The sequence below is a fragment of the Atractosteus spatula genome, chromosome 1 (genome assembly GCF_055471065.1).
Source record: "Atractosteus spatula isolate fAtrSpa1 chromosome 1, fAtrSpa1.hap1, whole genome shotgun sequence".
NCBI lineage: Eukaryota > Metazoa > Chordata > Actinopteri > Semionotiformes > Lepisosteidae > Atractosteus > Atractosteus spatula.
In genome coordinates, this window is record NC_142706.1 from 76,115,617 (window position 1) to 76,143,227 (window position 27,611).

Consider the following 27,611-nt stretch of genomic DNA (forward strand, 5'->3'; position numbering starts at 1 on the left):
TACAGCTGAAGAAGACCGCCACACAAACCAACCTTCCATCTTCAGCTAACAGTAGAACCCGTAGCCAGACAGCATCACTATCAGCAGTTTTTGTGCATTTCTACATGCCCTACACTCAAACCGGAGTGACTGGGGGCAGGGACAGCCACAACAGGATCATGCGCACATGAGAGACGAGAGCCCGCTCTGGGATGGCCACACACACACACACACACGCGCACACACACACACACACACACACACACACACACACACATTACAGCCCCCCTGCAGCAACATGCCGCCAACACCTGGGCAATGCATGCTGGGAACATGGTGTGCCATCACTGCCTAGTGCCCAGACATCGCTGTGCAGTCGGCTCTTCAGCCTGCGCAGACAGAGGGAGGCAGATGCCTGAAGCAACACTTTGCGAGTGTCAGACTGTGTAATTACACACAGCAGGCACGGATGCCGAGTGCATTTAACGGCATGTTTCTCTTCACAAGCTGAATTCGCCATGCGCTCAGATCTGCTGTCACCGCTTGACAACGTGCGTCTCGGGCAGCACTGTGCAGATTCTGCAGCACTCGGGGTGCCCTGACGGAGCCGGGGCAACAGCTCCTCCATGAATTTAGAGCAGCTGTGACTCCAAAGCCAGACAGAACTGTCCTGTGTGGTGCAGCGCCCAGGGCTTCACCAAGCCAGCCCCGGACGCTTCAATCAGCATGGGGCAGCACCTTTACTGTAACAATTCGTTGCATTTCTGTAGCTATTTTCTTGGCAGAGATCACGGTTCGTTGAAAATCCAATCCTGGCTGAAAGCACAGCAGCTTTTACCCAGAAAGCTTCCTCCAACACGCTGCTTGCTCATTTCAGCCTCATGACACAAGTCCATTCCCAGGGGACAGCCCAGCCCACAGCACAGAGACTCAAGCCCGTGTCACAGTATGGCTCCGGCCCGCCGATCACCGAGCCCGGTCTACACCGTGGGCACATTTCTCCAGCCTGAACTGAGTGGGGGCAGGCTCACCACAGATTACCCAGGCTGCTCTCCGGGATGGACTGGTGCCTCAGCCGCTGGCTAGAACTTGTACTTTAAGTAGACATAAGTGAGCGGATGTGTTCACCATGACACTTTGAGACAGGTCAGAAAATTGCCTTCAAATCGAATGACGTGTAAATCTAAAATTCTTTAAAATTCCTTACTACTAAGGTAAATTGAATTTAATTGAAATCGCTGAAATGACTAAATGGCGGACTGGCGCCCGTCGCTCGCTGGGATAGGCTCCAGCTCCCCGCAACCCCGAACTGGACAAAGCTTTCGAAAACGGACAGAAATGAGGAAATCACTTCAGAAAAAGAGTTGTGTTTTGATGTTGATGTACAGAGGATACACACTCCACTGTGTCGAGTGTAAAAGGTGGGATGGGGGATGTCATGTTAAAACTGTAAGACACACTAGTACGTTTGTGATGACAGTCTCACGGAAGAAAGCCCTGGTGCCGACAGCGAGAGTGAAGGCAGATTTCCCCCAGATTCTTCAAAAAAACATTGGCTCTTCAAGCGTAAAACACAAAAGGAATATTAAATATATTAAAAAACTCCACTGACACTAGATCAGCAGACTATAAGGACTGCTGGGCTTAATCTTAAGGGGGAAATCGGAGGTGAAAGTCACAGGTAAGGTTCTCCTTCATGAATGAGCAGGGGTCAGGCCCGTGTAGGAGATCCTACTGGATTCCGCTGCGTCCCATGTCCACCCCTCTCCTCTCTAGGAAAGGATACGCTCAGCAACACATGTAACAGCACACATCGACCTCGAGCATGTACAGGGAAGACGCAAGTGATCTGTCCTTGCCACACAGAAGGTGTTTGACACGGATCATGATGCACACCCCTGCCTCTCGATAGGGTTTAAGATACTCCTGCTCTTGAATCAGTCCAGCAACCAGATTACACATTAATATCTTTCAACTTAAAGGCAGTTTTAAAATCCCATCTTGTCAGTTTACAGGGTGGCCAGTGGTGTTATCAGACATTTCCTGCCTGCCAATTCAGGATGTGGGTCCTCTGTCACAGGGGGATATGGACCAGCTTCCTGTGTGAAGTGTTAAGAAGTTCGAACTTTCCTTACAAATTCTGGGCTCCAGGTTATCCCCTACTGTGTGCTGCGAGATGCTTGTCTCCTGCCCTTCTAAAAAGGCCTCCTTTAGAAGACTGTGCACAATTCCAGTCACCATGTTACAAAAAAGCTGTTTCTGCTCTGGGATGAGTACAGAGAGGAGCAACCACACATCTGGGGCAGAAGGGAATGAACTACACCAGCAGAGAGGAGCAACCGAACCTTTTGATTGCTGAACAGAGGAGACTACGAGGGGACCCGAGGGAAACTATGTGAAAGTGGATTAAAAACCAGTTTCTTTATGCAAATGGTTGCGGGAGTCTGGAACAAGCTGCTCAGCCATATTACTGAGCAATTCCCTGGCGTCTTTCAGAAGACAGCCGGATAAGATTCTCTGATCATTCAGCACAGTCTTTATTCTTTACCTGGTTTAGACTCGTTTTGCTCGTAATTCTCTTGCGTAAGTCAGACAATGCAAACGCACCACATGCTCAAGTGAAGTGCGTCACGCCCCCACAGTGTTCATGAAAAGAACGATCCTTCACTGCAACAGATAGTGTTTCTGCTGGCACAACTTCCTCAGGTCAACTTTTTAAGAAAAAAACAAACAGATTTTATTGCACCATCCCCAATAGATTCAGTGTGCCCTACAGCTTTCCATTTCTGTATACAGTATGTGAGAAGAGACCCCTGCCACTACGCTGATTTTGAGAGTGGTGTGGAAAGGACACAGCTGGGGTAGACGCTGTATTGTGCTTTAAGTCGAGACATGATCACACTATTCCATTTAGCATTTTCAATCCAAATATAGGCAAAGCTGCAGAGCAGTTCTGCTAAGGAGGCCCGTCTTGTTTACCAGATAAGCCTGATAAGGCTGTGCCTGTGGAATAACAGATATCACGTGTCCGGCGCTTGAACAGCTCACAGCCCGCTGAGGGCGCGCAGCTGCTGGCGTCGGGAAAGGTAAGAGCCTGGTCTCCCCCTCACCTCAGTCTTGCCCTTGTTGATGCAGGTATCCCGCTTGTCCTTCGGCACTTCCCAGGAGATCTGCAGGAGACAGAGAGCCATGGTCAGGAAGGACCAAGACTGGAGACTTCCTAGCCACAAAGACCCCACAGCGCCCACTGACACTGGACCCTCCTGCCTCTACCGACACGTCTTGGATTCATGAAGCACAAAAGCTATGCGTTCAACTTCACAAAAGAAAGACAGTAATGGATCAAAGTGCTCTGAAATTCAAATCCAATTTGCTTCTGCTGGTTGGCTTTCTTTGGTTTATTTGGAGGTTTGTTCTTGTGCCAAGTTCAAACCTGAGCCTCACTACTGGAAACCACCTGAGGCTGCAAAGAGCTGTCTGTTCTCACTGTGCTGCGCAGATAAGAGCAGGCTGACCCCTGCAGTGCTGCCCACAGCCAGGCCTTCCTGAGCTTCACCTGCTCGTTGCTCTGCTGGGACGCTGCACTGCAAGCCTGGACACAGCTGCAGCCCACACCTCTCACATCAGGCCTCCCGCCTCCCGGCACAGGACTGTGATCCCCTGTCCTTAGGAGGCTTTAACCTCCAAGCAGAGAGATATTTCAGCCTGTTTCCTTTGCTGTTGGCAGCCCTTTGCAACTCTGCAGTAGCAAGGCTGTTTTCTCCCCCCACCACAGCAGAAGACGCAGGACTGACTGACTGACTGAAGGACCGCCAGCATGGTCTCTCTGGGAGCTGGAGATGCTAGGCCAGCAGTGCACCGATTTCCTCTGGGAGGGTTATCAGCTCCTGGGCTCAGAGAGGATGCTGGCAGACAGAAGCCAAAGGGAGAGTGTGCGTGTGCAGGTGGCCCACCAGTGGCCCAGGCACAGCCACACCGGGGTGGGGTCCACCACTGTCCAGGACTCAGCCCCCAAAATCCTCAGATGACCTCTGACCTCCAGACTGCAGTGCTATCATCAGAGGCAATTTTCTACTGCTGCATTTCCACTATCAGAATTTGTAACCTTAACTATAAATGACAAGGCTGCACAACATTCTAGAAGTGTTAGTCGGTCTGTTTTTTTTAGCTGCCCTCGAATGCTGTTTCTCAGAAGCAAGCGTTCAGAGGTTAGCCATCCACCTCCGTGTGAACTTCAGCGCACAGATCTGCACGAAGGACCGCGAGACCCTGCTGGTGGATTTCCCGTCCACGCTTCAGAAATAGACAGACGCAGATACCTTTACAAGATAAAAACCCGCTCTCCGCATCTCGATACAGGGCCTCAAACACACCAACTTCCTGCAAGAACCAAACTGAGCTGCTTTTGTACACAGCTTTTCAGGGGTTCGGTTCCACATCTTGCTTGCATCCCAGGGCTTCAGGAAAAGTCCTTCACTGACAGGCTAATGGAGCTCAACCTCTTTAGGGGACTTGATGCATTTTCAAAATCTCAGTGAATCCAGTGGACCTGAAGCATGAGCCAGGACAAATAGAAACTAAGCGGAAGTCCATTTAAATCTCAGAACAGGGGGCACTTTATTCAAAGGGTTGTAGGTGTCTGGAACAAGCTGCCCAGCCATGCTGCTGAATTACTTTCCAAGACACGGCTGAGTGAGAGATAACTACCAGTGGGCCGAACCGTCTCCTCTCACTTGGCACCTTTATGCTCCAGCTGAGCAGACAAGCAGCTGGACAGACTCGCGGTTTGCCGAGCTGTTCCACAGAATCTGCTCTGACAGAACAAGCGGCGTGTGTTTTGGTAATTTAAAAAATTACTTAAGAACAGTGTAGGCTACAAGCTGCAGAAACGCCCCGTAATGAGAGACGAGAATTAAGAAAGCCGCCTTCTCTGCATTTCCCTATGTCCGTTATTGCGGAGATGACAGCTCACGCCATGTTCTCAGGAAGGCTCTCGTTTTGGTCCGACTTATGAGAAATCGGCACGGCACGAGCAGGGCTGCAGTTACAGACCTTGTTCTAGCCTTTAAAAGCATCTTCCTGCAGTGCATGAAGAGCCCCTTAACCTTCACTAATCGAGCCAGGAGAGGCTGAAGTAGTCGAGACCTGCCTTGCAGCGCCCATCAGCCCTGCACCTCCGGACCCGGAGCACACCGAGCACAGCTGCTGCAGTCCTGCCGGGTCCTTTCTTACCGTCCGCCACTTCGTGAAGTCCCTGGTGTCCAGGGCCAGGATGGTGTCCCGGGCTCCCAGGTAAAGGATGCCCGAGCTGGGGTCCAGCAGGCAGGCGCTGTAATTGGAGACGCTGCCATCAGAAAACCTCTCCAGAGCCCTGGGGTCAGCATCTGTGAGGCAAAAGACAACGAGATTAAGGAGGGCCTTCCCAAGCTCGAGAGCCTCTTCAGAGCAGGGTTTCCCCATGTGTACGTGACGAACCCCTCCCTGGCCTGGCCTGGCCCAGCCGGACAGGACAGCCACACCCATCAGCGCATCAGGGAGCGCCTTGCGGAAGGACGCGGCCTGACCCCGTGGCCACAGGCACGCAGGCGGAAAGGGAGGAGATGTCCCTGCGGTGTGTGCAGCAGCTTCCAACACCACAAACTCAACAAGCCCTTTTCCAAGAATCCGAGCACAGCCTGAAGGATGACATGTGAGGAGGTCAGCCCTCACATACACCACTGTACACTCATACAGCATGCACCTGCAATCTGTACAACAACGGGACACTCTTTAACCCCTTGCCAGGCACTCCAGAGGTGCAGGGAGGAGAGCAGCTCCTGAAGGAGGCTGGCTGAAACACTTCATTATAGGAAGTGGGAGAGCGTTCTGGGAAAACACTTGGAACACCATACAGGTAACTCCATGCGAAGATAATTAAAGCGAAAACAGGTTAAAGTTATATTACACAGCTACAGCCCAGCCCCCAACCTCCTGCAAGAAATGACCAACTGGACCCCAGACCAGCAGCAGCAGCGTGGAAGAGGGGGTGGGGAGTCCCCCCTAAAGCCAGAAAGCAAAATCTAAAAGACCAAAAGATCATATAGATCAGGCCTATTCAAGGCCAGACCCATGACATCTGCAGAGAGAGGAGCAGCATTTCCTTCCTCTTCTATCCGAATGATCGTACTGTACATCTGGGCATTGTAGCAAACCGAGTCAAGTACCTTGCCCAAGGATTTGAACCCACAACCTCACAGTTACGAGTCCAGAGCCCTGACTCTTACTGCCTCCTTTTACTGAACACTTTACTCACTGTGACCCCCTGGTCCAGGGTTTTTCGGCACCAAATTCCTGACCAGTGCTGCTCTGGACATGATTCCTGTTCAAACCACAGGCAAGCCTGTCCAACACACTCACAGCAGGGATTTCTTTCAGCTCTCAGAGATTCCTCCATATCATCATGTGACCCCAACAGTTCTGCAAAAGTGCACCTGGCATCGCACTCATTCATTCTCCCACTCTCTCATGATCTATGGTTTCACAAATCCATTTCCCTCAACGCACCACACAATCAGCCAATGCACCAGGAATCTGCTTCTCAACAACAGAGAGAAGGCAGAGAGCAGCTCAACACACAGCGCAGCTCAACTCACTCACAACTAAGAGGAGAAATAACACCAGTCTCCTGCTTCTACTATTTTCAGAACTAACGGCATGATCAAGACAAAGCATTATGCTCCATAATGTTAAAAATACATTTCAAAATATGAAATAATTGGCAAAATGCTATTTTCTTTAATTCATACATTAGGCTTTTAATTGCACAAAATGGGCTCCAAGCCACCCTTTGTTAATAAAGCATGTCACATGCCTCCACAGCACTCCTGTCTGCAGGCTGGGGGTCTCCCAGCCCTGAGCCTGTGAGCCAACAGGCACTCGTGACCCCATTCTGGGTCAGGACAGCACCGGACACCCGGGCCAAGGGGCCCTGCGAGCACAGGACCAGACTGCTTCCAAAGAACTGCTCGGGCTACTGGACTGGGCACCCCCAGTGGAAACCAGTCCAGAGGCAAGCCGGCCGCTAGGACAGCATGGGGCCGGAGCGAGGCCTGGCACTGACGGAGGGAGTGGGTTATCCTGCAGAAACCAAGGAAAACAAGTGGAAAAAGTCAGTTGTGTAACAGATCTAGGTCACAAGACTGCATCATTAGGCTGCTTTATTACCATTGCACCTTATGTAAAAGGCAGAACTATCTTGCAGAGAACAAAGCTTGGCAGGAACAGCCAGTCTCTCCACTGGACTGGTTTTAGCATGTCGACTGTGCTGCTAAGGCCCCGGAGGAGCACCAGCCAGGTCTGCACCTGTGCAGCCCAGCCCAGACACTGCCTCCTGCCCCTCTGCCTCTGCCTTGCTGCCTCTGCCTTGCTGCCTCTGCCTTGCTGCCTCCACCCCGGCCCCTCTGCCTCTGCCTCGCACCCTCCACCCCGGCCCCTCTGCCTCTGCCTCGCACCCTCCACCCCGGCCCCTCTGCCTCTGCCTCGCTGCCTCCACCCCGGCCCCTCTGCCTCTGCCTCGCACCCTCCACCCCGGCCCCTCTGCCTCTGCCTTGCTGCCTCTGCCTTGCTGCCTCTGCCTTGCTGCCTCTACCCCGGCCCCCCTGCCTCGCACCCTCCACCCCGGCCCCCCTGCCTCTGCCTCGCTGCCTCCACCCCGGCCCCCCTGTCTCTGCCTCTGCCTCGCTGCCTCCACCCCGGCCCCCCTGGCTCATCAGTGCAACACCAGGTCTGTATGAGCCCATGGTGACCTGTGAAAACAGCCCTCCCCATCCATCTGCACCGAGAGGAAACCGGCAGGGAGTGACCCCCCCGTACACAGCGGGTCCACGAGACAGAGCTCTGCTTCTGGAAGCTGGACAGCGGGATCTGCTGTCTCAGTGGTTATTTCCACCCTCGCACCTTCAGCCACACAGAGGAGTAGAGAAGGCAGTTTTCAGGAAGTACAAACCCACAACACAATCCGGAACAAAAGGTGAGTTCGGGAAGAGGAAGGCCAGGTCAGCAGGCAGAAAAACGCTACGCTGTGCATCTTAATTAAAGCTGTAATCAGCCTCCAGATGCCCCCTCCTCGGTGTGAGTGACTGCAAACAGAGTCTACAGATAAAACTGCAAATATTTGCACACACAGGCCTGCCGCCAGCTCAGGCATGAGTCCCAGAGGAACCTGCTGCGACGTCCCTCAGGACGCCTCCGATTCCAAAACTGCATGAAACAGAGGAGCCTAAACTACAGTACAACGAGCAGCAGCCACATGCGGAAAAAGAGGGTGTAGTTTAAGCATTTTAATTTCAGCACTGCAGTAACAAACCGGAATAATAAACCTCTGTGTTATTACTGACACCTAGTTCTTCTTATCTTTGTAACATTGGGGTGAGCGAGACTCAGCTCTACACTGTAATCAAAAACATGGACTTTGCAATACAGTACAGATTATTTAAGGCATTGGAGGCCATTGAGCTATCTGTCCCATATAGTTAACAGTTAACTGATCTCCTCCAACTGTTCCTTGAAAGACGACAGAATATCGGCTGCGACACCTTGGCTGGGTTGACTGTTCCAGACTCTCGCCACCCTTTGGGTAAAGGGGTACCTGCTGTTCTTGGTTTTAAATGCAATTTCTCAGTTTCCACACGTCCTCTGGTTCATGTGAAGACATCTTCTGGGCTGACTTTATCAGTGTCTTTGAAGATTTTGAATATTTGGAACAGACCTCCTCTTAGTTTCCAGATTCCTTCAATCCCAGAAAACTATCTAGTTTCTCTGGCCAATTCCAGAGCAGAAATATCTTTATTATATAGCATGGTGACTAAAATTCTACACAGTTTGAATTTAGCTATCCTTTTAGCTATCATGAATATAAATGCTTGCCTTTGTAACACTTCCCCAGGAGGAGAGCGTACAACCGTAAATATTTATTCAACTATTTTTAGGAGAATATGGGATTTTTGACAGGAAACCTTCTGGGTGCCAATGAAAGGCTAAAGGATGTTTATCAGTCCGATGACCACAACTCACGTCCAAGAAAAACTGCATTAGACAACATGCTCAGGTTGAAACCGCTCTTCTGTTAACGGTCTTCACAGCGAAACACTGCGGGCAGGCTTGAAATGGTAGCCAATTCAAACACATACTGGTACAAGATCGAGTGCTCAATGTTTCTGCAAGTGCAGTGCTAAACCACAACAGGCCCCGTCAGGAGAACTGCTGGTTCTTCTCTCGCTCCCAGACTCAACAGAGGACAAAAAGGCTTTATTTTTAGCACACAGAGCTGAACATGTTTTTTTCCACTGTTCCTTCATTGTACGTCAATGCAGAAATCAGATCACTCCGCATTCTGAAGATTCACAGCCTGACCTGAGGACACAGGTTACCGAACGACAGACATTTCTTGCAAAAACAACCTAAGTGTCCAAAGAAAGTCTCCATGTTTCAGCAGCACTGTATAGTGCAGATTTGGACAGAAGGGAGGTGCCCCCGTGGTCTCCTGCCCTGGGCCTTTGCGTGTTGAAGCAGCGCTGAAGGGCTTTCACTGAGCCTCCTCCGTACAGCTGGCACGCTGCCACCACTGTGCCCATGAACTCCGCTGGGTCCTTTACCACCAGCAAATTCAAACCCTTCAAATTCCTGACCGCCCAGCGCAGACGCACACAGGCATCTTCTCCCGGTGCTCTGCACCACGCCATTCTTAACCGCGACCTCAGGAGCCAGGATTAAGGTATTGAACGTCAGTCTGGGCCCGGCCCTCCACGACTTCTGGCACGCAGGATGTGCCGGCTACACCTCGGCCTCCCGACCACTCGGTGAGCCCTGCAGCCCTCTGCCCTCGCCTGTCAGCCCATCTCTCTGCAGGGCCGGCTTCTGCGCCCCAGGAAGCACAGGCCTGAGTGCATGGCGGGTCCGAGCCCAGCTGCGGAGCTGCGGTGCCCTGAGGTCAACACTGAGAGACGGCAACGGAAGGATTCAAAAAGGCCTCTGTCCCAAACACAGACCTGGACCTGAACACCTGCGTCCCGCAGAACAAAAGGCACAGAGATGCAGGCATATACTTTCCGTCACTCTCTGCTCGTGCACGTCGCCATGGGAGATGAGGTCATCCCAAGACGAGCCAGCAGGGGGCAGAAACCTCAGCCCCTCCCAAGCGGAGACTCGTGGAGTGAAGTCCAATCCGTGCTTGGCATTATACTGCCGTTACTGTTATTATATTGTTGCCTAAAAATTTCAGATTTTACTGCATGATATGGATTCAACAAGATGAGCTCTGCACATAGCTGCCCGAAGAAAAGATAACCAACACGTTCTTCAGCAGCCACAGGGTCTTAAAGATAATGGGGACAGCTGTCTCCTCTGGGACACGACCGGCTGAGGGGGCACACAGCTGCTCCTCTGTGAAAGACACCGAGCTCTGATTGGGTTTCCCGTCTGCAGCCCAGATCTGAAGAGGACTCTTCCTGTGTTACCCAGCAGAGAGGACGAAGGCGGCAGCACTTCCAGTCAGCTCTTTCTGAAACCGAACACAACCACACGTAGCTGCGAAACCCGTGGAGAAAGTGACAAAATCAAGCCCGGCGCAGACCCACAGGCCCATACGGGGACAGTCAGGCCTATAAAAAACCCACATATCTTAAAGAGATCAAAATGAGTCACTTGCTCATAACTGAAGCCACACGGAGGAACCCTCAGTTCCTTTTCCCGTCAGGCCTGGCTGGTGTGGAGCTGAACGAGACGCTTCTCTTGCCGAAAGACGTGCCAGACAGCCCCCCCCCTTCCTCCCCCCACACCTCACAGCGATCCCCAAAGCCACAGCGTTGCCATGGAGACAGCTCCCCCGTGACGCTGCCGTCAGCCTCAGTGAGCGGCAGACAGCCTGTGAACAGCACTCTTCAGAATACAGACCGACGACTGCCACCGCCAGCACGCCTGCCGCCTTCAGAGGGCCACAGCGCCCGGTTCGTGACTCCTGAGGTTTCTGGGGCTCTGTTCAGGCCAAAGAATCCTGAAGCCACTTCATCCCCCACTGGGGACTCACAGCAGCCCCACAAGGGGGGATAAACTGCTCTGGCAGGAGAAGTAAGGAGGAAGGCAAGCAAGAACAGGCTGTATAGGGCCATAGTCACACGTCTCATCTGTACCAACAGCACAGTGTCTGCAGTCACCATCCTGGAGCTGTGGAGTGGAAAGCCTGGTGCAGAGGGAGGAACGCCCCCTACTGGTCTACCTGAACCACTCACAATAGCAACCTGGGCTTTCCTTAGAGGTCTCCTATCCCAGGACGAGCCTCGCTGGGCTTCTGAGGACTCATGACATCAGACTACATGATAACACTGATCTGAGTGGAAATTCACAGAGACCCCCCGTGGAAAAGAACAGGCACTGGGCCTCTCTCTCTTCCTCGGGAAGAGCCCCCTGCAGCTCAGCCCGGCAGTGCCAGCTGGTCGCACCGCTACACCATCTGTGCCCGGCCTGCACTGGACCGGGCTGAGCTAACACAACAAGACCCAACGTTCGGGCTGCAGCAGAGCCTCTGCTTTGCTGATTTAGGTGCAAGACCACTTGCGACAGGCGTGGTGAAGTGTACTCGTGCAGATCTAGTGTACAAGGCATGATCTAGTAGCTCATGGGAGCTAAAACCATAGCCAACCTACAAAGAGAAACGGCCCTTTGCTACGACCTCTCCAAGCTCACAAGAAGAAATAAAATCTCAGCTCTCTGAGCTCTGGCCTCTCCAGTGGTATGTTCTGGCTAACAGGCTAGAATATGCAAGGCTAGCAAGGCGCATGATTTGCTTCTGTGGGATTGCCTTCTCAGCAAATCAGTCCTACTTGCTTTGCAAGACTGAATTTGCCAAGCCTGAGCTCCGATTCAGATGCAAAAGCAGTCGAGCTCAACATGAATACACAGGCTTGGCTGGGAGAGACTGGACTCTACCTGCCACCTTCAGACTCACTTATTAAGCATTTTACTTTTCCTGGAGGTTCAGAGTGGAGCAGCTCCTCAATGCAGAGACAGATGAACACTTTTGCAGGTTAAAATGGCAAAATTAAAAAAATAAATTAACAGCACTGCTTTTGCATCTGAATCAGAGCTCAGGCTTTGCACATTAATAATCTGTATTATGGGGCGGTGCAGTGGCACTGTGGCTAAGGATCTGCGCCTGTGGCTGGAAGGTTGCCGGTTCAAATCCCGCGGCCGGCAGAAGAATCCTACTGAGCAAGGCCCTCAACCCCAACTGCTCCAGGGGCGCCATATAAATGGCTGACCCTGCTCTCTGACCCCAAGCGTGTGCCTGCGTCTCACGGAGAGCAAGCTGGGGAATGCGAAAAGAAATTCCTAATGCAAGAAATTGTATATGGCCAATAAAGTGATCTTATCTGGGGAAAACAATTAGGTAAGAGTTTTTGTTTAAATAGTCATTGTACTGAAATTGCTGCAGGTAATTGCGTAACAATAGGTTAATGGAAAAGGTAAGTTTTAAAAGACCTGTAGACAGGGACTGTTCACACTCTCTTAAGAAGGGTTGTTGATATTACTAACACGGCTGTGCAAACGATCACATCATTGTCTTCGGTATTCCGGCTGTCTGTCAGCACTCGCCATGCTACCATAATCCCCGAGATGAAGCTGTTTCCTGTGCAGAGCGCTGATCCGCACACCAGCTTGTGGCCCGTACAAACACTGCAGTCTCAGGGCCTTAATAAAGATGCATCTCCTGCAGGCTGTTCTGCATGGCAGAGCCTTGCTGGCAGGGAGTTTCTGTGTAAACCAGCCGGGGAGAATGAAGGCGGTGGAGTGTGGCTTATTGTGTTCTCCGATTATACTACTGGTGCTTAACGATGGAGCTCAGTACCTGCTGTCCCCGCCCACAGCCACAGGCTGGGCACATTGTCTAGCTGCAGATCAGAGGCTGTAAAGATGCCAAAGTCAATGGAGATGCATTTACTGGGCTTTCTTTAAACATTCATTATGGGCAACGGGTACCGAGTGTCAGCTGTGTGCCTATGCACGCTATCAGATGTCGTTCCTTTGTTCAGCAGCTCTGCTAACGGAGCAGCCCAGCTCAAAGAGACCTGAGCTCCCAGCCCCGGTGCCCCCCCTCTGACAGATCTGTCAAGAGGATCTTCGCTCCCCTCGCCTCCGCCCGCCACCCCTGGGTGACTAAGAAGCGATAAACCCCTCTGGGACGCAGCCTGAGTATAGAAGGAAAACCCACGAGCATCACAAATGCACTGGGCAGGGCTGAGGAAAGCCCGTGAGTCCAACGGTTTTTGCAACAGCTACCTGTTCCCCTCCCTCCCCACCCACTTTCCAAGCCGAATAGCTTGACCTGTGTCACAGCAGAGCGCGCTGCAGCTCGTGTGGGAATCCATCCCCAGGGCCTTCACACCTACCTGCTCATCACCCAGGCCGACACCCGCGGCAGGACGCCTGGAAGTCAGGAAGTGACTCACGGACACTCGCCGCAGCCCGCAGTGAGGCGATCTGGACAGCGCACATCTTTCTTAAAAGCAGACAAGCCAGGATGTGACTCTTTAAACTGTGATGAAGCCAACAACAGCCCTAGAAACCGGCCAAGCAGATCCGAATTTCGGCAAGCCCCAACCCCCTGAACAGCACACGGAGTGCTTCCTATCGTTTCAACCCCATTCGCCCTGAAGGCTGGTAGCCACTGCCCGCGGCGGAAAGACTTCAAGTAGAGTTTTTGTTTTCTTCTGAAGAAAAGAAACGGGCAGTTAGAAAGAGGGAGGGACCGCGCCCTCGCAAGGCAACGCAAGGCCTCAACACACCCCTATCCGCTTGAATCGGCCCCCCTCCCCGATCCGACCGCAGACGCACCCCTGCCGCCATGAGCACCTGCGCGAGACACTGAGCAAACAACTGGAGTGTAGGGCCTTGTTTTTCACAGCGAAGTCAGAGATGTGAACGTCCAATACAAACTCGAGCTCAAATCTGTAAAAGAACATATCTGAAATCGCTTAAGAGAAAGGCTGGAGATCAAAAATGTACTTGCTGGTAGCCTGCTGTGATTTGCGGTCATATTGCAGGAGCTGAATTGCTTTATCTGAAATGCTCCTAATACGCTCAGAACACTTTGGGAACGTCAGCCTGGCATTAAAATGCCTGTACATCTGTCTTGAGGATTAGAATTGCACGGTTCTGCAGGGGAAACCGTCACATTTGGGCGTCCTGTGGAACTCTAGATTTCAGCGGTGTAATAAACACCCCCTGGAGCCTGGATTAGAGAGGATTACCCTGCGAGGAAAGAGCCGGCAGAGCGCGTGGTGCTGAGGTGGGGGTGGGGAGCTGGAGGAGGAGGCCTGTAGGCACTCTTCAAAGGCGACAGCCTGAGATTCCCACTCTCTGCTCTTTATCTCTCCGCTGCAGCGCCAGTCTGAGGTATGCTTTTAGCACGATAAGCATTTGTGGCGCTAATCAGGGCTGCCCTAAATTCGTCTGCGCACAAGGGGATTAAGCTGATTGCCTCAGAGACGGCCCCACACCCATCACCGGGCACACAGCAGGCAGCCACCTTTGTAGGCGGAGCAGGAAGTGTGGGCAAATCCACATTCACCCTGTTTTGTAACGTATGGGACACCTAAAGCGGTCACTTCCAAAACTCCCCCCCCCCCCCCGGCACAGAATCTGCCCCCTTTTTCTTAACTCCCCCTTTTCCCGAAACCATACTTTAAAAAAATAACCGGAAGATGAGCAGCTGAAGGGTCAGAGCTGTCTGTGTGCTCTTCCTCCTTCTCCTCACGTGGGCACAGGGGCTGCTGGGAGTCCAGATTAAAGGCCAGCGGGGCGAGCAGGAGCCTGTTCATTCATCCCTGGCAACAAGAGCTCGGCTCGCTCCAGGAGAGAAGCGCACAAGCGATTTCACGAACTGTAGGAATTAAACTCGCATGCAAACACTTACAGTTAAGTTCCCACCCAGAAATTCACTTCATGTAACTCATTTTTCTAGTATGTAAGTCGCATGGTACTGTTAGACCCTCTTCTCAGCAAACCACATGACTCTGGTAAATAAAACTGGAGAATTATTTATGCCAATAAAGAAAGGAGGACCAAGTTAACAGGTTAACCTCATCTCTCACTTACTTTCCTAAAGACAGTAACAGGCTTTTATTCTTGAAGATGATCAAAATTTTCATACAAAAACATACATTTATGATTGGTCAGTAGCAGTTTCTTATATAGGAAACCATATAAGGTGTAAACAAGGTCAGAAAGTTAGGCAGTTAGGTCACCCTTGGGCAATCAACCAAGACCCTAATCAGTTGAGACTTTCACCTGGCTAAATCCTATGTAGCACACATGAGTTACACATCCACTCAAGAAAGCTTGAATAAACTTCGCTAGCTGGGAACACACAAAACAGTAAAACAGTTCATGAGGACCTAACTGTTAACTCCTAACAGGCAGGGGTTTCTTCAGTACTTGCACTATTTAGCCACACAACTCCTTACTGTATCTATAATACCTGTACAGGGGTTAAGAGCCGAAATGTGTAAATCTTTAAAATTGGAAAAAATACAAATTCAGGCTTTAAAAGGGAATTCTTCTCTGCATGTTCTAAGTTCTTAATTTTTTTTCTTTTTAAAAGCATGATAAAGCGAGGAGTGATCACTAGATGAAGATTTGAATGAAATGTAAAAACCCATCTCATGTGACTAAGAAATTGTAAAGAAGTTGGTTTTGAGAGGGATGAGTGTACAACCAAAAGTATTGGTTTAAAAATGTATTTTAAACCAATACAGAAAAAAAACTTTCTGGTATTTCCATCTATGTGTAAAACTTTTTTGCTTTTCCAGAAAGCAGCCTGAAAAGATCAACAGGCTTTGCGTTGAGCAAAACATTTTGCAAATCCCCCTACAAGAAACTTACAGAGCAGAATGGAGCCGTTGAGCCCAATAGGAGCAGCAAACAAACCAGATACGGAATCTGCACTGCTTGGTAACTGCAGCGTTTAAGAGCAGACATGAAGCAATACATACTGGGAAACGTTCAGCATTTCTCCCCAGCGACCCGCGTGCAAGATCAAGCAGTTCTGCCTCCTGTCAGCCCCACCTGACTCACGTCTTAGGCTTCACATTGCTGCAATACATCACATTCTTTCAAAAGCAAGCATTCCATCCACACATCCAGCCACCAGACAGTTTTCATCAGATATCACTACCTCCAAGAGCTAAAGCACACCCCAACAGATTTGCAGCAGTTTTTACGACTTCGGCCAAGGCTTTGGGATCGCCCGTGCCAACATCGCGCTGTTGTTTGAGGACAAACAGCAGAGCTAGCCTGCCGAGCAACAGGAGGAGAACTGCTGTAGAGGACGCAGGCCGAGCATCGCGCTGGCTGGCTTCACAACGCAAGACAGGTGCTTTGATCCTGAAAAGCAACAGGATCAGACGCACCGAATGGAAGGAAATTGAAACCCAGGTACCTCTGGATTGAACTACACCAGCCATGCAGTAACCATGCACAGAAACAGAACACAGCCATGAGCCATCTGCAGGGGAGAGCCCCAGACAGGGCAGACATCCGGGCCGGGAATCACTTCGGAAGCTTGTGTACGGCTGTTTTTCTTTCCATTATGGACATGCAAATACAAACAAATGCGTACTTGCTTCAGTTTCCATCAGCTGGTGATTTTAATTTTATTGCAGCCTAGTGCAAAATAAAAAAAACAACATTATCAAGCAGACCAAATCTTCTTCACTGTATCGGACCACTGTTGTACACATTCAAGTAAACTTCATACGGCCAGAAAAGCTACAAGGGAGTGGAGTCCACTAGGTCTGTTGAATCCTTTCAGTAGTTAGTAGTTAAGCGATCAGTGAATCTCATCCAGCCAGTTCTAGAAAGAAACCCTGGTTTCGTGTTCCAGTAGGAAAAACAAAACAAGTACAAACTGGGTTGTTAGAGCTAGCAGAGGCTACTTACGAAAGGTGTTTATACTGACACATCAGCTAGATATTGTGAGGAAGCAATACAAAGGCAAAATGGTGAATATATAGTTAAACATAAAATTTAAAGCAAAGGATGTTAAGTTAAACTATCATAATATTTAAGTCTCATTTAAAATACTTTGTACTTTGGTCACCACACTATACAACAGATAGTTGCTTTGGAGTCCATCCAGATACTGTAAATGCAAAGTGCAAAGAAATGTCCTACACAGGCAGAAGGAACTGAACCTTTCCAGTCTTGAAGAAAAAAAAACTACCAGGACACCTGATACAAGCATTCAACATCCTCCGTTACTGACCAAGCTAACCCAGCGAACATCTTCAGAACCAACAGCCCAGCCTGACGCAGGACAGAAGAGGAACCTACGCAGACCTACAAGGACTCTGGAACAAGCTAGCTATACTGCTGTAGCTGAACCCTGGCCACTTTCACGGAACGGCAAGACCCTCTGACATGTTAGTGGTTACCAGACAGGCGACACGGCCCAAAAGGTCACAAGAAAGAGGAAGCCATTGTGTTCTTAAAGACCACGTTGTTCTGCTGAAGAGCTGACAAGCCCAGATCCACTGCAACGTGCGGGACTTTTCAGGGCTTCTGCAGAAGCCTACAGTCCTGGGAGCTCCTGGCCAGTTCACTGGAACCCTATCATCAGCAGGAGAAGGAAGTGAGACTTCCAGGGAAACTGGAGGACACAGGAGGCGGGGGACGCGAGCTCAGCCCGCAATCTTCTTCAGCGTCCGCCACTTCTACATGCTGCTATCAGAGAGCGAGAGAGAAGCTCTGCTGCTCGTGACACGTGTTAAATATACTCACGTGCAATGAAGCTGTCCCCCTAAATATTTTCTCCAGGCTAAGATTTTACTGGATTGACAACAAACATGGCTCCCTCTAAAATCTGAAACACTTTTTACCAAGAAAGCAAATATTTCAAAGGTGCACACACAACTGACAGCCCAAAAAACAGACAGCTGGTAGGCTTTAGCCTGGAGCATTAAAGAGTGCCCTTATCACTGTGGGCCAGATGGCACAGGAACTAACACTAAAATCCTCTTTTAGTCCGACTTCAAGAGCAAAAGGTGATTACCTTTGCTAGGATCGCTGACTGCTTGACTCTGCAACACTGTGCAGCATTGCTGATCAGAGGTCCTGGACTTGGAGGGCTAACAGAGTCAGGCCACCAGAGCTTGGCCTCCTCTGCACCAGAGCTGTGTCAGATGAGAAAGACGTGCAGCTCCGATATACAGAGACAGCAAGCAGCTCAACAGTGGTGTGGTTTCTCTGCAGCAGGGCCAGTGAGCCCATCAGCAGCAGGGAGGAAATAAGAGCATCGTCCTTCTGTGACTTCACTGGAACAAGCTCAGTCATCACAGGTTCACTGACGGAGTCAACCCAGCGGAACAAGAAGTGGAAACTAGATGGAAGGGCTTTTAAAACTGAAGAACAGGAACCGCTTCTTTACCGAGAGGGTTGTGGGAGAATGGAAGCATTTGGATGAGATCCTAAGAGGTAATTAATCCAAGGATCTCATCCACCTGTTTCCTGACAGAAGCCAGACTATCTACTTTAACAACATGACAGGGCAATACAACTCCCACAACCCTTTGGGTAAAGAATGGTTTTGAGAGACCCGACTGAAAAAACTCCCAGTTACCCTCCCGACTCCCAGAATGCCCCATTCGTGAATAAGACTGAGAAGTGCAATCACATGGGGGAACAAAAGCCAGCTCTCGAGACACGTTGGGGTGGTTGCTCTCTGGGATTCAAGCGAGAAGTTCTCTGATAACCGTCCAGAAAAACCCAGGCATCCAAAAACAGCTTGCATTCTTCTCTGTCGTTGTGCTATTTTCAGTCTGTTAAAGCCTCAATTAGCATTCATTTAACAGGGACTACATAGTACAAGATTCAAGAGTACTATTCTCCCTGGATGATGAAACACATGCAACTCAGGTGATCACAGTTTTCCCCTTGACAAACAATTCTGTTGGGGCGAAACATTTTATGTCCTTATAAACCTCAGCCAAATTTACAACAGTGCTGAAGTGGGAAAAAAAACGTTAATTTGATTCCACACTTCCACACACCTGTGATGCCTCTCAGCAATTACGATTTTCAATCTTTTTAACGTTAATCTTTACCTTTGGTTTATTACTGGACTTGCTAGGAAACAGTGAGCTTCTCTCCAGAGCCTAAACCCTTAGCGCAGGCCCTAGAGCTGATCAGTGAAACAGTCCAGGTCAGTAATTTCCACACTGGGGCTTGGGAAGCCCTGAGTGACACCATTTCCGCGCACTCATGAGTGTGCCGACTCAGAGTACTTCCCCTGTGCGATGGGCAGCTCCCCTGTCTACTCATCTACAGCTACGGCCACCGCACACCGCCGGGCCTCTCTGCTCCACCGCCACCAGGAGTGATGGAGACGACCACTAATTGACTAATCAATTATTGATCTCCCCTGCTTTTATTCTGTTAGCACTTATTACAGCCTCGTTAATGGATGAGCCCAGAACCTCCCTCCGGCAGCTCCCGGTGCCCAGCTGGGTCAGCTGATTCCAGGCAGCCGTCTCCTCCCTCACACGCACACACAGAGATGCACGTGACACCGGAGAGGCAGGCTGGAGAAAACGCCCTCTAATTCACTGCACAGAGAGGCTGGAAGAGAGCGCTGGTGTCAAGGCAGCAATCTCAAGGGCACCAAACGCGAGAGTCCCCCCAGGGCAGAGTCTCCTGGCTGCATTACTCGACACTGCAGAAGTTTAGGACTCGTCTGCTGCGTTTAGCAGCTTGTTGCCAGAGTGTCCCCAGCACAGTGTTTCAGCTGTGGCTTGGTTCCTGGTGTGCAGGAGCTCGCCCCCACGCCAGCACTCCCCAGCTGGTGCGGCAGGGCCAGCGAGGCCCAGCTCCTGCAGGCCTGGGAGCTGGGGTGGTCGGCCTGGAGCCTCCCTGCTCTGCAGCCCGCTCCTGTGAAATAAGCAGGCATGCTTGTGGCAGAACGTTTATGAGGATGTTTGTTCGGGGTTTTGTTTTCGTGTGAGCAGCCAGGCTGGTGATTTGGGGATCACCCCAACTGGCTCGTCAGCGCCGCCCAGCACAGCCTCAGACGAGAGGAGTGGCGACCAGGCCCTGGAGACCAGCGCGCTGGCCAGACCGTCCAGCGTGCGGCTTCCTGACCCAGGGCTGCTTGTGCCTTCACGTTTCCCAGCAAGCGTGCCCCCAGAAAATGTTTCAGAACATGACTTACAGGAAGACGCTGCAGACAAAGACATTTTCACAGATTACTGGAATCCAGGCGAATGTTTTCTGTCAGATTCCACCTCCACACGAGCCGGTCGGCAGTTCAGCGACCTGTGGCTGACACATCCCCGAAATCCGGGAGGAGCCCTTTCCCTACCGGATGACACGAACTCGATGATCAAGTACACAGCTCCGGTGGTGGAAACCCCTCCTGGCTTTCGTAGCGGGACAGAACCCTGCTGTTACAGCTTCACTCCTCCAGTCTAACACAGCTGCTGAACTGCAGCACCACAGAGGAAGCATCACTTCTACATGCTCCATTCCTGCAGAACCGTTTGTTGCCCCGGGAATAATCCCTGCCTTTGTTCCTCGCTGCTCTGCCTCCGAGGCCTGGACGGCACAACGGCCTGTCCACCGAGAACACAGGGCTGTATTGATGCTCAAATGCACCCCCCTCCTCCCGCGATCTCTAACCCACCACAATCACTCAAAAGAATCCACACACTGAGAGAAATGTGGCTCTTCTTTAGACAGAAGAAAGGTCTTCCTTTCACACAGGACAGACAGGCAGGGAGGCAAGCAGGCCAGCCCTGATCCGATCATCCCAGCGTGGAAGATGGGATTAGTCCCTCTCCCTCTGCCAGAGGAGCAGCCCGCCTCGGCGGCACTCTTGTAAGAGGGCATTGACGAGTCAGAGAGAAGACAAACAGACAAGAGAGGCCATAGCGCTCGTCTCCTAACTGGCAGACAACGAATTCACTTATTGTGTAAGGAATCATGTCAGCAGCCCTGTACCGAAACAGCCTACGGGCTTTTAATTCAAGGGCTGGGGGAGAGGCAGGGCTGGGGCTCCCAGTCTGTCCTTCAGTTCAACATCCCCGCTCATCAGCTTCTCCCCACCCGTCCTGCCACCGGCACCTGTAGAGCCCAAACCAGTGCTGTCTCACCAGGAGGCAGAGGCCGTCAGGGCAGAGCCCCAGCCTGCAGGGCTCCAGCCCCGAGAGGCTCGGCTGTCGAACCCAGGAGGAGGAGGAAGGCAGTAGCTTGTACAGAGGGGAAGATATCCGAGGAATGGCACTGGGTCAGCCATGTGGCCTGCTCAGATAAGGACGGATGGATGTGAAGGGGCTGGGCTACACTGGGGAGGTTCTGCTTCTGATAGCCTGCCCACACACATCTGTCATCACACACAGCTGTGGGAACACGAGTGCATATCTCCCTCAGTAGTGAGTGTCCCTAGATCACATCCACCCCAGCCCAGCACAAGAGCAGAGCCCTACTGCACTATACAACCATAGCAGCTCTGCACCCTGCTGCACACCAGCCCCCGAGCGCACATGGAGTTCACCACGGCACCACTCAATCTCAACGGAGTGCAGAAGGGAGCCCGGCAGTTATCCCACTGCATGCTCGTGGGGTTGGAGAATGTCTCTCTGAGCAGGATCCGGAAGAGCTGCACAGCCTGCCAGCCCTGCAATCCCGATTTCCCAGCCTGGAGTCGAGAGCCTTCTTAATTAAAACTTAATTAATTCTGTTGGCATTCTCTCATTCCCTGCCACGCTGCTGCCATGGGGGATCACTGACATTTATTAATCAATAGTGTTTCCCACAGTTTGCAAAACTGATTATTGTGCAATAAATTAGTTCTGAGAGAGGTTCACACTGGAAAAAAAAGAAAACAATAACTTATTTTCCTTCAGTTTCAGAGGAAGGCAGCTCATTGCAATGTGTACACTGTCCGGTGTCGCACAAGGGAGGCCAGCAGTCAAACCGATCAAACTATCAATAGTACTAAACTCTGCTTAATGGGGGGCCTGTCAAGTAAAGAGGCTAATACCTCTGGTCTTGCTTGAGTCCAGAAACAAGCAACAAGAAAAGATTCCTATTTAGTTCATCTCTGAAGGTCTGTGTGCAAAAACAACCTTGTGATTCACACGCACTGCAAGCTCGGCCCCTCTGGAGGGGTAGACTACAGATAACAGCCGCTGCAAAGCCAGAAAGCACAATATAAGCCCAGAGATAAAGGTCACAGACAGAGGACTTTAGTTCCTGTAAATCTGTCCCTCTCTCCCTTTCACCCAGACGATCACTCTGCCTGAGCACAACAATCGGTATTCACCTGAGAGCTAACAAACGCGCCTGCTGAGACTGGAGTTTTAAACGTGCCAAGTTATACCGAGGACATCACACGCATGTCCTTGATCTCAAGATAGAGGAGGGATTGGGGGGCAAATTCCCAGAAGGAGCAGTGGGATACTGTGCCAGAAACAAGGAGTTCCGGAAGAGCAGAGGACACACGACTCTGAGCTTGCCGAATCGGGATATGGGAATTGCAAGGAAAAAAAAAAGATGTAGGGTGTCTGTGCATTATCAGCTGCGTCACCCAGGAACAGTGCATTGCACAGCTCATGTGAGATCACAGAAATCTCATCACAAACACACGAGCTGCTTGTCGTCTGTGCCAGGAAGCGCCTCTCTCGCCAGTGGCTAATATCTCCCCACCTTCTAACCCACGAAGCAGGCAGGCATCGAGAGTGATGCACGTTAGAATAAGTACATCTTTCGTCCTCTAAACTGACTCAGTGGCCGTTGGGACGGGAGATCTGACCGCACTGGCAGCAGGGGGGAGAAGCTGCAGAAACAGCAAACATACAGAATACAGAACTGTCTGACTCAGAGCCCCAACACTAAGCCAATGGCAAGGCAGAGATAATGACTCGTTAGTGTTGAAGCAGCAGAAAATCATTGTTCAGGCCAATCAAACTCTTTGAATCTGATGATCTGTGTGCTACACAATACAAAGCACAAACAGGAACAGACCCCAACACAACGGCATCAGGCACAGCTTTTGTGTTTGATGCTGAAGCTCACACATCTCAAGGGCTGGTAATTACACCACAAGTCAGGAGGTGTCCATTTTCTTCTGTACAATTCCTATTTTTTGGGGCCTCCTTTTACACAGGACAGAGATCTTACAAAAACTTAATAAAAATAGTTACAAACGTGGAAGTCATTTGGCTTATCTAGTTTATTTAGTAGTTAGAAGCCACCAATTGGTACTAACAACTAAAGGATATCAGCTTCAACCAAGTGGCTGGGTAGCTTGTTCCACACTCCCACAACCTTTTGTGTAAAGAAGTGCTCTCCAGTTCTACATTGAAGACCTCTAGTTAGAAGACACTGCATCACTACTCTCTACGTTACAGACAACGAGCTCCACCACATTTCTTCAGCATCTCGCACTACTGAACTAAACTACAGTCCAGGACACTGACCTCTCTCCAGTCACAGCTTGAAAGGAAGAACGGAAAACTATTCTATCTATACCATACTGCTTACTTCCCTTCCCTTTAGCCGGTGCAGCTGAAACACCCACAAGCCCTTTGATGCTAATCATCTTCTACCCCTTTGGCTGTGTCAGAAATAATCCTTCTGCAATCAGAGCAAAGACCAATCAAGTCTGATGTGTCTCTCCTGCCCTGAACCTCTCCTCTCCTGCAGAGGAGAGACTGGACCTATTCATGGCTCTGCTGTAACTGGTATGATGAGGCTCAAGAGCTCCCGGGAAACAGAAGCTGCTCTTTGTACTGAGATCAAAGTCACAAGCAGGCTTGGTCAGACCCAAGGGCTGCGCTGGGGAGACAGGGGGCTCCCTATTTCCAGTCTGGGCTGCGGGCAGAGTGACCCACTGCACGACACAGGACTGAGCTGTATCCAGCCATCCACCGGAGGAGGAGGCGGCAGAGGGGCGCAGAGCCGCTGGGTTGATCCCATCTCTCCGAGCCCAGGGAGACAGCAGCGTGGCAGGGAATGAGGGGGATCGTTCAGGGGCCACCCTGGGAGTCACAGCGAGAAAGACGATCCACTGGTCAGTGTGCCATCGGCTCACACTGCGCTCCTGGGAGTGCTGGAGACCGGCTCTGCCCACCGCCCCAGAGGGCCCCCCGCTCCCCACCGCAGGAGCCCTGCCGAGCTCCGGCACATTCTCTCCAGGGACACTGAGCCCAGTGGGGCACGCGGAGAGGCGACCTAGCTCTACCATCAAGAGAGAAGTCTCCAATCTGAATACAAACTAACAGCCAAAAAATACAACCCTGAAGCAACCAAAACCCCAGTGAGCATGAGCTCCCAAAGTCCTTGCAGTGTTCAGGAGCCCCGGGCAGCCTGAGTTCACAGTGGCAGCAACAGACAGGGGGGGGTCTCCTTTTCTTGCATTTGTTCTTAGAAGGATCGCTTGTTTGCGCATTTACAATAACTCTGGAGAATCGCACTCCCCAGCCTCTGCCCAGCAGGAAGCCTTCTGGACGCCATTGCACGTGGGCGTGCACAAGCAAACAAGTCGAGTGGCAAGAGGTGGGAGCGAAAGGCGTCTTCTGAAGTCCTGCGTGTCTGAATGCAGAGCTCCTGAGGCACGCAGAGGTGCCACGAACACAATTCTGAATACTGATGGGGTGATTAACAGGCAGATATGATGGGGGAGATTAAAACGCTTTGGAAAAGCTCATGTATTCAGGCTTCACACCGGCGGCAGAATGAAGTTATTAAGCATGCTCGTATCAAAGGATGAAAGCTATTACAATAAACGCTTTCCACATTTAGATCTCCACGCACAGGATACGGGCGAAATCGACAGTCGGGGCATTCAGATCATCTCTCCCTGGTACCACTTTCTGGGGAGTTGTATGGTTGTGCAAAATGCTTTCAGCCGACATATTTGACAAGGAAGCATCTGCACTGGTGTCATTACAGTGCTTTGTTGCTGGGGTGTTATTTTTTCAGAAATAAAACCATTCATGTAGAGAAAATTTGGATTTCTCAAGCCATCACGTAACACACTTACAGCCACTACTTTCAGTATGGGAAAGAAAGGTAAAATATGACAGACATCTGCTTCATTTACTGCTGACATTAAAGGCAAAGAACAAAAGAGAATTTACCAATTGCCACTGATTTTCAGAATAATTACCTAGCGCAGCCACAGCCAAACCATAAAGAAAATCCATAACAGAAAAGCAGTAACTCTCGACCCCAGGCACTGAAGCGTGTTATTAAACAAGCCGACAGGAGCTCTGGAAGGAACACCTGGTATTCTCATCTTCTGACCTTAAATACCATTTTCCTGCTCCGCTCGTGCTGCAGAGGCAAGGCAGCAGACAGACAGACCCCTCGGCTCCAGTCACACACCCACAGAGAGAACACATCAGCTTCTGCAGACCAGGGCGCTGCGCCTACCACCTCACCCACTATATACAAAATTCCTACTTCACCCATGGGTCTCCCAGCTAAGTGAACTACTTAGAAGGTAAACAAGCAATCCTGCTGACACAGGAAAGCACAAACCTGTCAGGTTAATATCCTGCACCGTACCTCCACAGCACCAGAGATAAAGCAGAGCAGGGACAATGTTAGAACACTAGACAAACCTGAATTTATTAAAAAGACTGATCTGGAGCTCCTTCTACAAGAGGCAATTTATCCAGGCCTTGTGATATTGGGGACTTGAGCATTTACAGAATTCTTAAGAGAAGCTTCCACATAAAAAGATCACAGGACGCAGAGGGTGATCATGGGAGCTGCATCACATGACCTGAGCTCTAGCAGCCTCATAGCTCATCTACCACTTTTATGAAGTACTTGCAAACGTTTCATCGTATTGTGAAACTTTTCATTTGAAAACTGAGTCTGATACTTATGGCAAATGTCTTCAAATATGACCACACACTTGGAATTGATTCTGTGCTGGGCCGTTCGGGATTTATAAGGAACGACAGCCACCTTGGACCCGGGCGCACTCGTCCAGTTTACTGACGATACAAACAAGGCGGGGCAGGGCTTCGGTAGAAATGTGGAGGCTGCTATGAAAATCCAGAAATCTGAATTTTTCAAATATTTTAGCAGGTCAAGTTTAATAAATGCGGCAGAACCTGTGTTGCATATTCTGAACACATACAGCCTGAACGCCGGGATGAGGAAGCCCAGCGTCTTGCGTAAATTCTCTATATCCCCGTTAGTAAACACGGCAGAGCTCAACGGTGCTCTATAGTGTTGCAACGGAGCCAGTGGAGATCGCCCAAGCTGAGCAACATCCCCTCTGGGCTTAGCTGCCTGGCAACTCCACAGCAACAGCTCATCTTCACACGCAACGGGCGCCGACACCCCTTCCTCCGGCCCACAGCGGGCCCTTCAGAACTGGGCCTGCACAAGCCTTCTGGATATGGATCGATCATTGCCCTGCAGCCAGAAAGCCAAACTGGGATTAAACATCTCCTCTCCCTGACCTGCCATTTTCAACTGATCCTTTCAGCCTTCCTACAGAGCCAGCCTTGAGAGTTGAAGAGAAGAGCAGTCCTCAAGAGGGCCTCTTGGCACCAGAGCCACGTATTCAGAGCAGCAAGGGCCAAGCCTTTACACACCGGCTGCTTCATCAGGTCCGACGCACGCCACAGCCGTGTGTGCGGAGCTTGTTTTTCTGTTCTCGTGATTTAAAGCATGGACAAAGGCTCGCGCTCAGCCCCATGTTTACAGGGAGGCTCAGATGCCGGCTGCTCAAACCGAGCATGACCAACGTTCCCCATGTGAAACGGGGACGCATCTCGGTCTCACTGCCCTCCTCATCCTGAGCCATCTAGGACCCCTCCACCTGAAGCAGGTCACGCTCCCCCTGAGCCCATTAACGTGTGCAGCTCGCAGAACGCACATCCATCATTCCCGCTGACAGCACACCCCGCAAGAAACGGCTCCCCCAACTCGCCCGCAGGCCGGATATTTACTTACACCATTCCCCGCAGAGTTTAGCTGATGGTGAAAATCTTCAGAAAAGGCATTTCTTATCATATCACCAGTGTTGGGAAAACATGCAAGTATGCAGTGGAAGCTTCAGTGCGCAGTGTGATCATCCTGTAGCACGATCCCATCATGGCTCCGAAGCCAAGCAAGGCTGGTTCCTGACCAGCACAACTGCGGCCCATGCCAACATTAAACTGAGGTCCTGACTCTTTGGCCATTAAAGATTTCAGGGCACAGCTGATAGAAGCAGGTCTCCAGGCTATATTGCCGGAAGGCTCGATTCTATAAGTGAAGCAGTTTCTCTCTCCTTTCTGACCTGCTCTGCCGTGGGGCTGCTGTGTGTCGCCCAGGTGGGGGATGAAGTGGATCCCATCTTTTTCCTTAAGCACTTTGGGATCTTTAGAAATGAAACATGCTAAAGAAATAAAAGGAATTATAATTAATACTGTCTCTGCAATCAATCAAGGCCAGGTTCCTTCTGAAGTGCAGGCATGTTTCTCTTGCAGGCTTGATTTTTCTAATTAAAGACCTAAAAGCTTGTGAATTAGAGGGAGGGCTGTATTACTGACAGACGCGCTTGACTAAGGGGATGAATGCCAGTAATAACTGCCCTCGAT

At 50.8% G+C, this 27,611-nt stretch overlaps 1 protein-coding gene across 1 annotated transcript in view; it reads right to left on the reverse strand.

Annotated features, from left to right (window-relative positions):
- Positions 1-27,611, reverse strand: part of sema4f (sema domain, immunoglobulin domain (Ig), transmembrane domain (TM) and short cytoplasmic domain, (semaphorin) 4F) — a 57,134-nt gene that overhangs the window by 15,635 nt on the left and 13,888 nt on the right. Inside the window, exons 2-3 of the mRNA XM_088919701.1 lie at positions 5,212-5,363; positions 3,090-3,149 (exon numbers count right to left, since the gene is read on the reverse strand). Coding sequence (XP_088775827.1) covers positions 3,090-3,149; positions 5,212-5,363 — 212 coding nt within the window. The remainder of the gene's footprint in view (positions 1-3,089; positions 3,150-5,211; positions 5,364-27,611) is intronic.